This window comes from Leucoraja erinacea, chromosome 3 (assembly GCF_028641065.1).
Source record: "Leucoraja erinacea ecotype New England chromosome 3, Leri_hhj_1, whole genome shotgun sequence".
Classification (NCBI taxonomy): domain Eukaryota; kingdom Metazoa; phylum Chordata; class Chondrichthyes; order Rajiformes; family Rajidae; genus Leucoraja; species Leucoraja erinaceus.
The window spans coordinates 101145306-101162532 of NC_073379.1; the positions used below are offsets into that span (position 1 = coordinate 101145306).

General features: G+C 39.3%; 1 protein-coding gene across 1 annotated transcript in view; it reads left to right on the forward strand.

The window, feature by feature from the left end:
- Positions 1–17227, forward strand: part of ell2 (elongation factor for RNA polymerase II 2) — an 81345-nt gene that overhangs the window by 50685 nt on the left and 13433 nt on the right. Inside the window, exons 6-10 of the mRNA XM_055633314.1 lie at positions 3654–3778; positions 6345–6438; positions 7947–8511; positions 12543–12609; positions 16703–16874. Of these exons, the coding sequence (XP_055489289.1) occupies positions 3654–3778; positions 6345–6438; positions 7947–8511; positions 12543–12609; positions 16703–16874 (1023 nt within the window). The remainder of the gene's footprint in view (positions 1–3653; positions 3779–6344; positions 6439–7946; positions 8512–12542; positions 12610–16702; positions 16875–17227) is intronic.

Below are 17227 nucleotides of genomic sequence, written 5' to 3' on the forward strand. Positions count from 1 at the left end.
TGTAATACACAAGTTTAGGTAATTTGTTGTTATAACGTTCCATGCAGGAACATGCCTTATTTTGACTTTTTTTTAATTCTTGCATTACAACATGGCATTTTTTCTTTCTGGCCTTGTCTCCATATTTTGATCTACCATTGGCACACGATAGGTTAAATTACATTATTCATGAACCTTCATTTTTAGTGGAGTTTTAGTGATCTAGATGATGTTTTAATTCCAGGCATTTATAATGGCAGATATGTAGACAAAATAGCAAGATAATAGGATTATCATAGAAGGGCATTTTAACTTTCCTAATATGAACTTGGATTACCCTTTTGTGAAAGGCTTGGATTTTTAAGATGCATGTAGGAAAGCTTTTTGAGCCAATACATAGTCCCACTTAGTAAAGGGTCAATACTGACCCTAATCATAGAATGTAGCAGAGCAAGTGAATGAAGTGCAGTGAAAGAGCATTTTGGAGATGGTGGCCATAATTCTCCAAGTTTCAAGATGGTACGAGGATAGTCTGTGTTAAAGAAGTCCTATTTCAATATCTGAACACAAGATTCAGCCAAAGAAGTTGGAGTAGCCATTTTGAGTTTTTTCCTAATGATTTTCAGTGTAAAAGCTAATGACGTGTGAGGTATAAAATCTGTTAGCCAATCACTTTGTAAGGGATTGTACTTTTTCATGCAGTTATTAAAAAAAAAAAAAAAATTGTTATTAAATGTGTTTAAAACATTTTTTTTAATCAGTTTCTCAATAGTTAATGTTGCACCAGTTTGATTATGTGCTTGTTTACAATAAATATTACCAGGTTGTAAATATTATTTCTGGTCTCCACACTGTGGAAAGAATGTAAAGTTTCACCAGGACGCAAATGAAATATACCAGAATAGTTCAGGATATGCGGAATTTTAAATTAGTGTTAAGTTGGAGCTGCTGGGATTTTAATTGAAGCAAGGGACATTAATTTGGGTGGGGGGGGGGGGGGGGGGGGGGGGACGGCAGGGTAGAGGTGCGCAGATAATGATGCATTTAAATAAAGCACACAAGCTGTTCATATTTATTTAATAACTGGAAGGGCAGAAATTCCGTTTTTTTACAAGAAATGCTTGTGCTTTATGAGGAAGTTTGTTTTGTGCAATAAATACTAATTATCTGGAAAACACTGACAATGAGGGCTGCTGAAGAGGAAATGGGGTAAGCCACTGAGCAGAATTGGAGAACTACTCAAGGGCCTGTCCCACTTAGGCGATTTTTTTTTCGGCGACTGTCACAGTCGTAGCAGGTCGCCGAAAAAGCGCCGACTGGTCCCGCACCTGCGATAATGTCTACGTCAACCTACCTCCTAGTCGACGTCAAGCTACGGAAAGCTACCGACAACCAGGGGCCCATTAGGACGTCCACCTACGACCACACCTACGACAACTTACGGCCATACAGGCTTCAACCGAAGTCAACCTACGTCCACCCACGACAAGCATCGACGACCCTGTCAGTGACAACTAAGACAATTCAGTCGCAGGTATCTGTCGCCGGTTGACATAGGTAGTCGCCAATGGAATTCACTGAGGTCAGCACCCGGCGACAACCAACGTCGTCTGGCAACAACCCGTGTCATCCTGGCCACAACCTATGACAGCACCTACGACAGGAGAAGACAAGCTACGTCAAGCCCACAATCGCCAAAAAATTTTGAATATTTCAAAATCCAGCGGCAACCAGAAAAACGTTTGGACTCTTGGAGACTTGAGGAGACTACTCACGACAATACAGGAGTCACCCCGCGACCATGTGGCGATGGCCTAGTCGCCTGTAGTCACCGATAAAATCGCCTAAGTGGGACAGGGGCTTTAAATTATTCTTTGGAGAACCAAGTCAGATTGGCCAGCACTGGGACACAGCTGGTAGAGCTTCTGCCTCAGAGCGACAGAGACCCGAGTTCAATCCTGACCTTGGATGCTATCTGTGGAGTTTTCACATTCTCCCTGGGACCGTATGGGGTTCCTCTGGCTCCGGCTTCCTCCCACAATTCAAAGACGTGTGTTTGTAGGTTAATTTGCCCTCTATATATTCCCCCTAGTGTGTAAGAATTGGATGAGAATGTAGGATAACATAGAACATTTTTAAACTATAATGTTTAAACATGTTCTATGTTTAGACATTATGTGACAACATGTCACATGTTTAAAATATAATGTTTTATTATTAATGTTTTATGGGTCATTCTTAATTGTTGCTGTATGTGGTGTTGTTATTTGCGAGTGGAGCACCAAGGCAAATTCCTTGTTTGTGTACATACTTGGCCAATAAACTTCATTCGTTCAACTTGTGTCAATGTGTGATTTTGATGGTCATTGTGGACTCGGTGGGCCAAAGGGCCTGTTTCCATGCTACATCTCTAAACTAACTCAAATCCTTGGGTTGAACATTTGTCTCTCACGCCATTACATCTCTTATTCTAAATTTTTAAGCTTATTTACTGAAGATTTGGTTTCTGGGTGTAGGTTTAAGAACTAAGAACTAAAGCATTTTAGTTCCCTTGCCTTTTACATTTTACGTCTTATACACACATTTGAAATGGAAACCGTTAAGCGAATAGACGTAAATAGCATTGTGATGGACAGTGAATTATCATTAGGGATGATAATAGATGCAACATGAAAGAGAGAACATTTGTCAAACAGCTTCATTAAATCTACCTGATTGATGTATGGGATACTGTTTTAACCAAAGTGTTGCACTGAGATGAACTAGGTGGCATGCTAAATCTTGATTAGTCTATAAATCCATAACCTTTGTAGAACGCCCTCTACCAACTGAATGGAACTGATTTATGGTTTGCCACTTTTAGGTGCTCAAGAATTATTGTTGCAATAGAAAGCAATAGCGAGTGTTTCTTGAAATATTTGTTTATAATCTCTTCTACATTTTCTGAACCCCGTGTGTTATTTCATCATGGTCACTAATTACTGAGCAGGACATAGATAGTGTTAATGTGCGGGGATCGCTGGCCAGTGAAGACCTGGTGGACCGAAGGGCCTGTTTCCGTGCTGTATCTTTAAACTAAACTAAAAAACAGGTACTTGAGGCCAAATCATTAATTATCTTAAACTGGATGTAGTTCAAAAGTCTAAAGATACTAAGGAGTGTGTGAAAAAAACTTGAACGAGGTACTGAATTGTAATTATTACCCATGATCGTATTGAGTGGTGGACCAAGCTCAAAAGGGTTGATAGACCAGGCTGAAAAGGTTTTTCTAACTGCCCATTTGACCCATTACTTTTTGCATTACTGCATATTAAATAACTTATTTTATGAGCCATTTAGTCATTAGTTAATGCAAAATCAAATTTACTTCACATCATCTCTCACACTTTCAATCCTGTGATTTTTGACAAAGTTTTCAGTAAATCTTAATGGTAAAGTTGCTTATTAATTGAAGGACTGCTGTTGTTGTGCTGGTGAAATATTCTGTGTTAAATTAGTGTATTTTGCGGAGATACCTGTTTGTATCACTAAGTTATGCTGCAAGCACATTAAGCAAGACCTAAATATGTTTGTACTTCAGTATTTTATTGTATGTGCTTGTATCTCTGCTTTTAATTGTTAATCCTGAGTCATTGACCCATTGAGTTTTTTTAAAAAGTTTCCTTTCTAAATAGGTGGCTAATATAAACCCAAAAGACAACTCCTATACTGTGAAAGATTTTGTGTATAAGGAGGTCCACCGGGACTGGCCTGGCTACTCGGAAGAGGATCGGCAGTTATTTGACAAAGTGGTTTCCAGGTAAATCAAATCTGGGTTAGTAAATTTCTCTAACCTTCATTACTGAGAAGCAACGGATTAGTTCTGAAAAGTATTTCAAGGAAATTAAAGTAAGTTCAAATACTGAGGGGATGTCCATTTTATTAACATATCTGATTTTTCATAATCCTTTGTACATGACAAGCAAGAGGGAAGATCATTGGAGCCAACCAGCATACTACTATTTAATACAATAATAATAATAATGATGATAATAATAATAATAATAAGTTTATTTATATAGCACATTTATAGTCAATTTTCATTGACCCCAAAGTGCTTTACATAATTTAAAAATCAGTTCCATACAAAGCATAAAGATGGGTTAACAAAATAATAAAATGCATAAACAGGACACAACATGTAACATAAACATCCACCACAGCATTCATCACTGTGGTGGAAGGCACAAAAAATTTTGGCCGTCCTCCTCCATTTACACCCCCCCCCCCCCCCCCCCGTGGACAAGACCAGAGTCCAGAGACAAAACAATAGTCAATACTGTGGTTTTGCATCTTCATTGGCGATGGAAAGAGATTATTTTTTAATGGCATGTGTTCTCCAGTGCAACTTAATGATTTGCTACATTAAATATTGTTACTAATTCAGAAGCTCTCCTTCTTTAAATATAAATCGCCTTTTATTTCGTCCATCTTAATCATTTAATGAGAGTGCTCATGACTGCACTTGAGAACATTCTCATTTTGCAAGAAGGGCCAGTTAACAGTCTGGCTTCCCAGTTGCTAACTGTATTTGCAACTTTGATATGTGTACAAGAGCACCTTGATCTCTTTAAACACTAATCTTTCCGTCTCGAAATTGAAAAAAAATACTCTACTTTTCTCTTTGGTATGTGTGCTAGATCCTTTTGGATTCACCTGTCTGAATTGCTTTGAGGCACCCCTTCATCCTCCTCACAGTAACCACCCAACTTTGTGTCATCAACAAACTTGGACATGCAACGCATCCTCTCATGCAAATCATTGATGTACGTGCTTGTTTATGCTCAAACCTATTCATCAAGTTCCCCCAATCTATAGTCAACTCGTATCTTGTCTGATTTTTTTTCGATTCGCCACTCTGGTTTTGGATTGAAGCAAATCACTTTCAATTTTTATATAAATTTCTATCATATTTTGATTTTTTTTCCCTTAAAGATCCCTTGCGTATCAGATCATCAATTAAATTTGTTACTGCATAAACAATCTAAAATATCCTGTTCCCTAATTGATTTGGCAAACCATCTCGACACACTTCATGAATTTATACTCCACGGATTTAGAAGTAGAGTAGGTAGATGCTTGGTTAAAGGTTTGGGGCGGCACATTGGTGCTGCAGTAGAATTGCTGCCTTACAGCATCAGATCGCCTGGATCCTGGATTACGGGTGCTAGTCTGTGCGGAGTTTCTATGTTCTCTGTGACCGCGTGGGTTTTCACCAGGTGCTCTGGTTTCCATCCACATTCCAAAGATGTGCAGTTTTGTAGGTTAATTGGCTTCTGTAAATTGATCCTTGTGTGTAGGATGGAACTAGTGTACAAAGATCACTGGTTGATGCGGACTGGGTGGGCCGAAGGGCCCATTTCCACGCTGTACCTCTTAAAAATGGATAGGGATGCAAGGTTGAGAGCACAATCTGATGATCTCTTATTTCAAACAAAAGTAAATTCTAAGATATAAAGGTGCTGTACTAATGATGCAAATAAATATAGCTGAAAACAATTTAATATTTCCATATTTGTTTGCCATAGTGTAGATGTATATACATTTTTAAATCTTCAGCAATTAACTTACATTTTCTTGGGATTTCTTAACAATAATTGCAGTATATCATTTTATGCTAGTTCACTATTTGAACTGAATATGCATTGAAACTCGATGCTTGATTTGTGTTGTGAGAATACGCTGGTTAACTTTTTATTTAACGCTATATTGAACTATTCTCCATTCAACCTTATTCTGTATGCTATGTTTATGATCTCCAGTTCATTACAGGTAGAATAATTACCGTCTTCAGTATTGAGATATGCAACCCACCAAGCTGTAAAAGATTTAAACTAAATTGATTTGGTTTGGGAGTGAAGCTGGTTGATGGGGAAAATTAATGTTCACGATAGCTATTGTGAACAATAAGTTCACAAAATGATTTTAAAAGTTCTTTCCTGATCATTATTTTGGAATGTAATGCATGGTCAGCAGACATGAATTGCAATTGTCGTTCTGTTTTGTAGTGATTTGTATTATACAATAAGAAGGTATTCACTTTCTGAATGATTGGTAATTGGTAATTTTAATTCTGGTAAAGGGAAGGCTTGGTATTCTCTCTAATGCAGCCTTGGATCAAATTGCTGACTTTGGCAGTGTTGTACATTTTTTTCACTTTGAAAATATTGTGCTAAACCAAGGATGGTAATGTAACAAGGGCTAATTTTGCTTCTAAGAATGCATTGGGGGGGGAAGCTAAATGGCTTTCCCCCCCAATGCTAAATGCATGACAGCATGGTGAGAAAAAGGCTCTAACATTTTTGTTCTCTGAATTATTAAAACAGGAAATTATCTCAGCTGCAGAATTCCAACAGCCATTCAACAGAACCTGTTCCATCAAGCTCCCCGAAAGGTAGAGAATCTGCATCCCCATCAGAGGTGGGTAAAAATCAGTTGAGAAGTTTGCAATAATGGCACTGATAAATTTGACTGATCTTATCTATTAAATTATACTATTAAGCAGTTCAGACAGCACTCACGCAAGAAAACCCATTGTAGTTATGACTTTTTTCCAATTTCCTTGTGGTGAGAGTTGGAGGGGTACACCAGAAAGTAGCATTCCTATGCATGCTTCCGTTACCTTTCCAAGCAATGTGAATATGGGAGGGACTTCAAGATAACCTACGCTTTCCTGTCAAGTCCATGAATATACTATAACTTCCCCTCACAGCATCATGTTTGAGCCTTCTAACTTCTCTCTGTGGCCATAGTACTGAAATGGCCTAATCACAAATTAGATTTTACATGACAGTGAATATGGGAAACTTTTCTTTTTTATTTCTCTCAAACTGTTTGCAGCATTTGACACACATGACTACCTTGTATATCATGAATGCCTCCTTTGTGAGACGTTATCCTTGCATGCCGAGGGTCAGAAACTTGTGTGTGCCTAAAATCCTGAGAGCTAAACTTTCTGGAGCTATGCTGCTGGAAAGGTCACCCATAGCGAGCAGGCCGAGGGGGAGGTTTCTGACAAAGCACAGCCCGGGAAGAAAATCTCAACAGTGATGCAGGTGGAGGCTGGTGACTGGCAGCAGGTAGAGCACCATGTCTACTGAGCAGGGAGTGAATGACTTCCAACCGTCGTGGAGCCCATGACCTGACTCCTTCGCTGTTGAGGACCATGTGGTTTCTCTATGTTAATAGACTTTTCACACACTGACGTCTACCTGGAGGTTCCCCAATAAAGTCTGTAGCACCATGAACGGCCTCTACAGCTATCTCATGACCCATAGAAAGGACCCACCAGGAGGAGAATCACGCTTCAAATGATGGCGATGATCATGGGTTGCACTGATACCATTTTTATGCCAACAGAAAGTTGCCTGAAATGGCTTCTATTCTTAGACCTATTATGTTGTCGGCTTGGGTTCCAACCGACAACATAATAGCTCCTTCCTATTTTCTGTAAATTCCTACCCAAAACACTTCATAAGACACTATTACTTTGTAACAGCACTACCATCTCTCGACCTTTCCTTTGCTGCTATTTTGTCCAACTGTATGTACGGCATCCAGTTTTAGATGAGCATAAATTATCGTCCTTTAAATGTTCCAAATACTGAGATCATTCTGCTTGGACTTTATTCATTGGCAGACATGTCTTCAGTAACACACTTCAATGACTATTCAATGAATGGTTTCAACTCTTAATTTTAAAAAGCTTGCTGATTTTTTTTTTTTTAACTCCTAGTTCTGGGCTTGATTCTGACCAACAGGAAGCATTATTATAGCTCACTGCACTTATTCATTATATTGCTATTGATTTCTGTTTAATTATCTGAAAGTTAAGGGAAATTGCTATAAAGTATTCATGTGAATTAAACCACCACATGTGGCATTTGCTTTTGAAAAATTAACCAATATTATCATCAATGTTTTTGCAGAAGCGATTGCTACCTTCCGATTTCATTGATCCGCTAGCAAGTAAGAAGCCCAGGATATCTCACTTGACCAATCGTGTACAGCCGACCTTTAATGGTGATTTAAATCCCTCCAGTGAGAAAAGCACTATTACTGCACCAGTCGTCCTTCCTCATCCTCCACCTCCACCAGCTTCTCCCCCTGCACCACCGCCTGTGCCACTTCCAGTTTCAAATGTTCATACTGTGAATTCTAACTCCAATTCCCCATGCACACCTGAAGGAAGGGGAACTCAAGATTTGCCAATTGATGTCATTGGCCAAGCTGATGAGAGATATGAGGACCAGCAAGAAAAGCATATCTCTAGGACTACAGTGGAAAGTCCACCACACCAAACAAAGTGCTCGGAAATTATCAATAAGGACTGTTCTTCTAATGGAAAATTTAAAAAGAAAGCTAAAAAACACAAAGACAAGGAAAGAGAAAAGGAAAAGAACCAAGTGAAAAATGAGTGTGATAGCAGAGAATATAGAGGTGAAATTGGAGAGCACAAACCCATTAAAGTTAAGGATGCCAATTCTGATTCAGGTATGTGATGAAGTTATATATGATTAGTGGCTATGTACAGTAAAAGGACAATTTATATTTTGAGTAGTTAATAACTGCAATATTTATAAATGTGGAATGTTGTGTTATGACCAGCCTGTAAGATATGAATTAGCAATTGTTACTTGAAGACACATTATGGAACGCTGAGCAAGGCTTGAAGGTACTGACAAGTAACTGAGTTTTTTTTTTTAAAAAGGTGTTTCACATCCTCCCTTTGTCTGTTCCTGTACAGGAAGTTAATTCCTGTCTGGACCATAAGCACCATTGCAGGTTGAAGCTATGAGTTGCTTTATCTTAAGGTACAACCCTCTTAACAGTTTGCCTACAAGTGTCATTGGTCAAGCTGATGAGAGTTATGGGGACCAGCAAGAAAAGAATATCTCTAGGACTAGTAAAAAAAATGATTTGACTGTGTTTAGTCAGACATATAAAATGTTAAGCAAAAAACAAGCTTTCAGAGGAACTCAGATTGGGCACGATCTGTGGAGCAAAGGGGTAGATGTTGTTTCACTACAAGACTGTTTAGGACTGAGCCAAAATTACGTTCCCTTTGCCTCCACATGTGCTGCCTGACCTTGTAAGTTCCTCCTGCAACTAGCATTCTGCTCTAGATACCTGTAACTGTAGTCTCTTGTGTCTGTATGGTAAGCCATCTAATCAAGACACATCTGATTACATTATTCATGTTTATAGAATGTTTGTAATCATCATAATATCCTGAAATTATTTTTTAAATTACCTGTGACAAGCAGATCAGCAGTTAGTGTTGCGGCCTCTTATCCAGGTACCTGGGTTCAGTTCTTTCCTGTATTTCCTTAGGTGATCTGGTTTCCTCCCACATCCCAAAGATGTATGAGTAGGATACTTGGTTATGATATGTCGCTCACCAGTGTACGTTAATGGCAAAAAGGAACAAAAGAGAGGCGATGAGTATGTGGTGGACAGAATAAGCTGCAAGGGTACAGGGAAATAAGGAGAGGGGAATGGGATGACTAAGTTTGCGCCCCAGAAGCTGACATTGACTCGATTGACCAATTGTCTCCTTCTGTGTCACTAAGACTAAGATGTATTTCTCCATTTCTGACACTGGGTCATACAGCACAAAACAAGCTCTTCAGCTTGCATGTCCATGCCAACCATCAAATACACAGGTGGACATAAATTGCTGGAGTAACATAGAGAATAGGTGCAGGAGTAGGCCATTCGACCCTTCGAGCCATTCAATATGATCATGGCTGATCATCCAACTCGGTATCCTGTACCTGCTTTCTCTCCATACCCTCGATCCCTTTAGCCACAAGGGCCACATCTAACTCCCTCTTAAATATAGCCATTGAACTGGCCTCAACTACATTCTGTGGCAGAGAATTCAAGAGATTCACCACTCTCTGTGTAAAAAATGTTTTTCTCATCTCAGTCCTAAAAGATTTCCCCTTTATCCTTAAACTGTGCCCCCTTGTTCTGGACTTCCCCAACACTGGGAACAATCTTCCTGCATCTAGCCTGTCCAACCCCTTAAGAATTTTGTAAGTTTCTATAAGATCCCCCCTCAATCTTCTAAATTCTAGCGAGTACTATCCGAGTCTTTCTTCATATGAAAGTCCTGACATCCCAGGAATCAGTCTGGTGAACCTTCTCTGTACTCCCTCTATGGCAAGAATGTCCTTCCTCAGATTAGGAGACCAAAATTGTACGCAATACTCCAGGTGTGGTCTCACCAAGAGTGTAGGAGGAAACCGGAGCACCCAGAGAAAACCCATTCAGTCGTGCGGATAACGTCCAAACTCCATTCAGACAGCACTTGTGTGGTAGGAAATTCCACAGGTGAATTTCAGAACCCAACTTGCCCCATATGCCAAAGTCGTAACCCTTGGGGCCCTGTGTGATTGTAATTTGTCACAGGACTTCCTTGCTGTTGTACAAAAAAATATTGCAATGAATAACATACCATTTCCCTTCTTTATTGCTCATGACATCTGCATGTTTGCTTTGCATGATTGGTATACAAGGAAAATTCGATGTCTTTGTACAACATTTCCTAATCTTTCCCCATTTAAATGATATTCTGCCATTGTTTTTTCTACCAAAGTGGATAATGTTAGCATCCTTCCTATTAAACTGCATCTCCCACATATTTGGCCACTTCACAACTTTGCTAACTACAGGAAACTGAGTAAGATTACGAGTTGATCACGATTACGATCAAATGAGGCTTCATGGTTAACTAGACAACTTAGAAATATTACATTCAGTTGCTTCAAACAAAATTGTTGATCTAAATAGCGAATAACTGGCTCCCAAGCACTTTTCTCTGCACTGCACCCTGAAAATTACATTGTTGTCAATTGCCAATCTGCCATACCTTTTAAACGGAGCTTCCCACTCTGATGGCAATCCATTTCTCATGCCTCATGATTTATTTTGTTTAAACTTGGTGCCCTTGTTTTGGTCTACACTATGCATCTTGATTAACAATTGTAAGGTCATTCTTCCCTTAATTCTAAACAGTTAACCCCTTTTCATTATATTGCACCCAATCCAAAAGAACCACCTTCCCTTCATGTACTTATTTGGTTTGACTATCTTTATTGGTCTATCTTTATGTTCAAGATGCCCATGGTTGTGTTGTACTCTTATTAACTGCATCTCGATTCCCAACATTACTGCTACTGTTTGAAGATCTAAAAACAGCTCCCACAATGTTTTCTATGTGCTGTGTGCTTCTGCCCAGACTGATTCTACATCTCGATTATTATTAATGGCAATACTCGTTTTCACTATTTTTCTGATTTTTAGGTTTCCTAACAATTCCACCTAACTTTTTTCCATTTCGACTATCCAACCTAAATATCCAATATCCGTGAATATTCGGTCCCCAGCCTTGGCCACTCTACAGCCATAACTCAGTAATGGCAATTATATTGTATTCTTTTACATTTATCTGTATTGTTAATGTGTTCATTTTGTTATAAATACTCTGTGCATTCATTACAACATTTTAAATGTCCTACCCTGCCTGATAGAACATGGTTATCCTTGTGCCAATGACTTTCCTGCACTGTTTTCTTGTCCTATCTGTGTAGTTTTTTAGATTTATTTTGACTATATCCTATAATGCATATGGAATTGTAATTGGATAGTGATCTCAAATATAAGGCAGGACTTCACAATTCCAAGCCTTTCTGAATCCCAGAAATCAATGAAAAGCTATTTTAACCTATAATTACCATCCAGAGTAACTGCAGTATATTTCTGTAATTCATTCACAAACATTGTACAAGCAAGATGTTCAAGGATGGGTTTTGTTTAAAGTGGATATTACAAGCTTATGAGAAATTGTCATTGGTATGTTTGCATCTGATGTATTACTTGGTCATTAGTCAGTAATCAAAATGTCAGTATTTTTAAATAACTTGCTGTTAGAAGTTGGCATTGATCCAGAAGTGAATTTCTGGCTTGTCGATTCGTGTTGCTGGATCTAACACTATTTGGATTTTACAGCCATAATAAAATGGTGTCAGCGTGAGACCTATGTACTTTAAGCCAATTTTAGTTAATAAGCGTGCTGTGTTATCTTTGTTCATTCCTGCAACACATAGGGTGGGAAAGGGTCCTGAAATTGCATTCTTCATCATTATAGTCACATCTGCTGCTTTTAATAAATTAATCCCTGAATGGTCCCTTGTCTGCAGGATTTGGAAACAGTAGGAGACTGACCGTGGGTGGAGATCTTAATTCTTTGACCTCTATTGTGTAGGTAATTCATTTAATGCCGTTACAGACTTGTGAGCAGTTATTGGTGGTGACTGAACTGACCATATGGCTGCTGCTGTTTGTAATCTGCAGAGTTTAAAACTAGTGCCTTATTTCCATTTGAAAAAAGAGCAATGCAAAAGCATAAAAAATATTCCCACATGTTTTAGCTGCAGTGACAAAGGTCAAAGGTTTACTGCTTTTTTTGTGTGTGCCTTCTGCTGTATTTTGACTTGTGTACCCAAATCTCTTTACAGCATTGAACATAAAGTGCACTGGTTCCAGCAATTCTACATTACCAACCAAAAAACCTGACTATTTGGTGTGAGTAAATTTTTTGCACTTTCCTCAATTAAGTAAAATAAGTAAACTGCTATTGGTTACTTAATTTGGTCTGCTTTAGATGTTTAAATGTATTAAAATAATTTTAACTATTAAAATTGTATGCACTGTTTTAGTTGACCTACTAGTTCCCATATCTTTATCTTGATTCATTTTATTTGTCTTAATAATAGTTATTTACAGGTATAGAGAATTGACATTGTACACTTACTGTACATGGATCATCAAAAAGTTGGTATTTGTATGATAAAAAATTTTAATTAGAAAAAAGTTATTAACATTAGAATATTGATGATCTCAAGACTAAAATGAAACTGGCTGGGAAATTAAGGAAGTGATCCCATGCAGACTTATTAAATATAGAAAGGTTTGGCAGAAATGGCCCACCTTACCATTGTCCTGGGATGTAAAAAAAACAAGTTTCATTTTTCAAACCACTTTTCCACTTGCCCTGCCAAGTTCGACATCACAATGGGATCCCGAATCTCATTTACATTTAAAAAAATCGCAATTTTCAAATTCTTGTGTTTTCATTAACAGCTAACATCGTGTTTAGCTTGTTTTAAAGAAAAATCGTGATTTTCATTGTGAGGGATTTCGATGGGGGGGGGGGGGGGGGGGGGGGGGTTCATTAAAAAAAAAAATCTGGATTTTCATTGTGTAGGGGGGGGTAGGAGTGGGGGAACGGGGATAGAGAGAGAGGAGGGGAGTGGGGAAAAGTGAGAGTGGAGGGGGGGGGGGATAGAGGGAGAGGGGGGGTGTGGGGGGGTAGGCAGTGGGGAGAGAGGGAGAGGAGGGCAGGGGGAAGTGAGAGGAGAGTGGGGGAGTGGGATAGGGGAAGGAGGAGTGGGGGAGCAGGGAGATAGAGGGAGGGGAGGGATTATGGAGGGAGGGAGTGACTTGAGGGTTGGGGAAAGGAGAGGGAGGGAGAGAAGGAATGGAGGAGAGGGGAAAGAAGAGGGAGGGTGAATAGGAGGGGGTGGGAGTGCTGGGGATGAGGTGGAATGGAGGAGGACAGGGGTAGGAAGAGGGATGGTGAGGCGCAGGTGGGGAGGGTTGCCATGACTTGCGTCACAAAGGGAACCCCTCAGCCGTGCGTGCACAGTTTGGGGCTATGGGTGAGTGGGGGAATATTGCAGTGGGGGACGGGGCCCAACAAGTCCGCACCTGGTCTAGTAGCTTATTAAAAATGGGACTTGATGAACAGGCTCTTTGATCTTGTTCTTTCTTATCTGTATGCAAAATAAGTTCCTTTCACAGGACTACAACATCTCAGGACCACACACATTTCATAACCAATGCAGTCCTTTTGAAAACGTCATTGTTGTAAAGTAGAGAAGTGTGGCACCCCATTTTCATGCAATATGATGCCTCATGTGAATGATAGATATTATTAATATCTTATAAAAGGTTATTGTGACTATTTAGATGAATGGACAATTTTCCCTTAAAATAGCCTTGTGAATCTAGACCAGAAGAAATAGGTATATGTGTATACCATTCAGATTCCAGGGATTTCAATAAGATCATAGCTATACACTATCCTGTCCTATCCCCACAATTCCTAACTCCTTTACAGATTAAAAATCTGTCTGTTTTAAATGCATTCAAGAATTTGATCTCCAACCTTTCGGGGGCAAAGAATTCCAGTGACTGGCAACTCTCTGTGACAAAAAAATATTTCTTGGTCTTAAATGCGGAGTATCTTATTCTGAAACTATATGCTCGGGTCCTGCCCTCTGCTACAATTGAATGGATCTTTTTTTTTAACCTTATAAGCCTGCGAATGTTGGCTCTGTTTCTCTGCAACAGGTGCAGACAGATCTGCTGAGCGAGTGTAAACATTTTGATTTTGATTTTTTTTTTAAGTGCAAAGATGCTGGGTATCTGAAATATAAAACCAACATCTGGGAAACACTTAGCTAGTCGGGCAACAGTGAGCAGAAATCAGTGCAGCACAGGGACAGGCCCTTCAGCCCATGATGTCTGTGCCTAGCATGATGCCACATTAGACTAATCCCTTCTGCCTGCACAAGATCAATATTCCTCAACCCTGCATTTCTAAAGCTGCTTAAACACCATGATCATATCTAATTCCACCACCACCCTCCCTGGCAGCACATCCAGGCACCATTCATCCTGTATTTTTAAATAAAATGTGCCCTGCACACACCCTAAAACTTAATTCCTCTCTGTTTAAAGTGAGGCTAATTTGACATTTCTACCCTGTAAAAAAAAGACTGACTATTTAATTTATGTACGTCCATCGTGATTTTTTTTCTTCTATCGGATTACTCCCCGGCCTCTTAACACACCAAAGAAAACTATCCAAGTTTGTCTAACCTCTCCTTATACTTCAACTCTGTAATCCATGTAAGCCTCTTCTGTACCCTCTCCAAAGCCTCCACATCGTTCATGTAATGGATGTGTCAGAACTACACACAATACTCCAAATATTGCCTAACCAAAGATTTCAAGCTGCAACATGGTGTCTTGCTGCTGATACAAAATGCTTGAACCAAGATGCCAAGCTTAACAATTCTGCCTTTTCCACTCTATCTATTTGTGTTACTTCATTGGATGTGTATCCCAAGATCCATATTGTGCCAATACTGTTAAGGGTCCTCTAGTTACATTTTTCCCTTGCATTTGACCTTTCAAGTGCAACACTTCACACTTGCCTAGATTAGTCTGTTTGGTATTTCTCCACCCATATCTATAACTGGTCTATGTTATACCAGACTGATTCCTGGGATGTCAGGACTTCCATATGAAGAAAGACTGGATAGACTCGGCTTGTACTCGCTAGAATTTAGAAGATTGAGGGGGGGATCTTATAGAAACTTACAACATTCTTAAGGGGTTGGACAGGCTAGATGCAGGAAGATTGTTTCTGATGTTGGGGAAGTCCAGAACAAGGGGGTCACAGCTTAAGGATAAAGGGGAAATATTTTAGGACTGAGATGAGAAAAACATTTTTTACAGAGAGAGAGTGGTGAATCTCTGGAATTCTCTGCCACAGAAGGTAGTTGAGGCCAGTTCATTGGCTATATTTAAGAGGGAGTTAGATGTGGCCCTTGTGGCTAAAGGGATCAGGGGGTATGGAGAGAAGGCAGGTACAGGATACTGAGCTGGATGATCAGCCATGATCATATTGAATAGCGGTGCAGGCTCGAAGGGCCGATTGGCCTACTCCTGCACCTATTTTCTGTGTTTCTATGTTGTAATCTTGTAATCTTTGACTGTCTGCAACTCCAGCAATATTTTTGTGTCGTCTGCAAACTTGCTAATCAACCCACATTTTCATCAGTAATTAATATCACAAACAACAGGTCCCAACACTAATCCCTGCATAATACTACTGGTCACAGACCTCCAGCCAGAATGACACCCTTATTTCCTGTAAGTTCTTTAAACTCTGACGAATAAAGATTTTGGATTAAGTAATGGAGAAAAAAAATCACCATTACTAAATTTGGACCGACTAATGACATCTAGAGCAAATAACCCTGGTAGATTTTAGCTTTTAGCAGGTTGCCTACAATTTAACTCTTTGTTTTGTTTTGTTTTTTCTTCAAACGGCATCTATACTAGTATGCTAGTATACAAGTATCAATAAAACTCAATAAAAATACCCTGCTTCCAGTAATGTGTTTATGAAATTGGTATGGGTTATTCTTACAAGAGTTAAAAAGTTGTTATTGCATCCATAAAGCCAATGCCATAACACCCATGTTTTTGTCTTGTTCTTGGTATTGAAATAAACTTGGTAGCAATTTGGCTCATCTAGGTAATTGAAACATCCACACTTCCTCAAGATTGGATCAAAATTCCATAATGAGCAACAATTATTAATTACATGTTCTTTGAATGCATTTTTTTGTTAGTGTCATCACACGTTGGAAATATTCAGAAGAATAGAGGAGCCACCTAGTGTGCAAAGTGTTTTTTATAACTTGTTTCTTGCCATCGTCATTTATCCAAAGTAATGAAAAACAAACCTTTGTAATGTAGATGACAAAGCAAATAGATACTTACTGTGTAACATTCATAATTATTTTATTTTCTCCAACAGCAAATATGCAACTATTGTGTCACATGAACAGAGACAAAACTACAAAGAGGACTTTAATGCAGAGTATGGTGAATATCGAAGTTTGCATGCCAGATTAGAGAGGGTAACCAAGCGATTTTTGCAATTGGATGCAGAACGGAGGCGTCTCTCTCCTAACACTGAAGAGTACAAGGTATTGGTACAAGCTCTTCCACACTTTTGGTATAACAACATCTAAATTGGTTAAGTGTCATTCCAGGTTATAATCTCCTTATGTGCAAAGCTGTTGAGGCTGTCTTCCAGACACAAACTAATTTCTCAGTGTGGGTTAGGTAGACACAAAATGCTGGAGTAACTCAGCAGGACAGGCAGCATTGCTGGAGAGAAGGAATGGGTGACATTCTGGGTTGAGACCCTTCTTCAGACTGATGTCAGGGGAGTGGGCGGGACAGAGATAGAATGTAGTCGGAGACAGTAAGACTGGTGGGAAAACTGGGAAGGGGGAGGGGATGGAGAGAGAGGGGGGAAGCAAGGGCTATTTGAAGT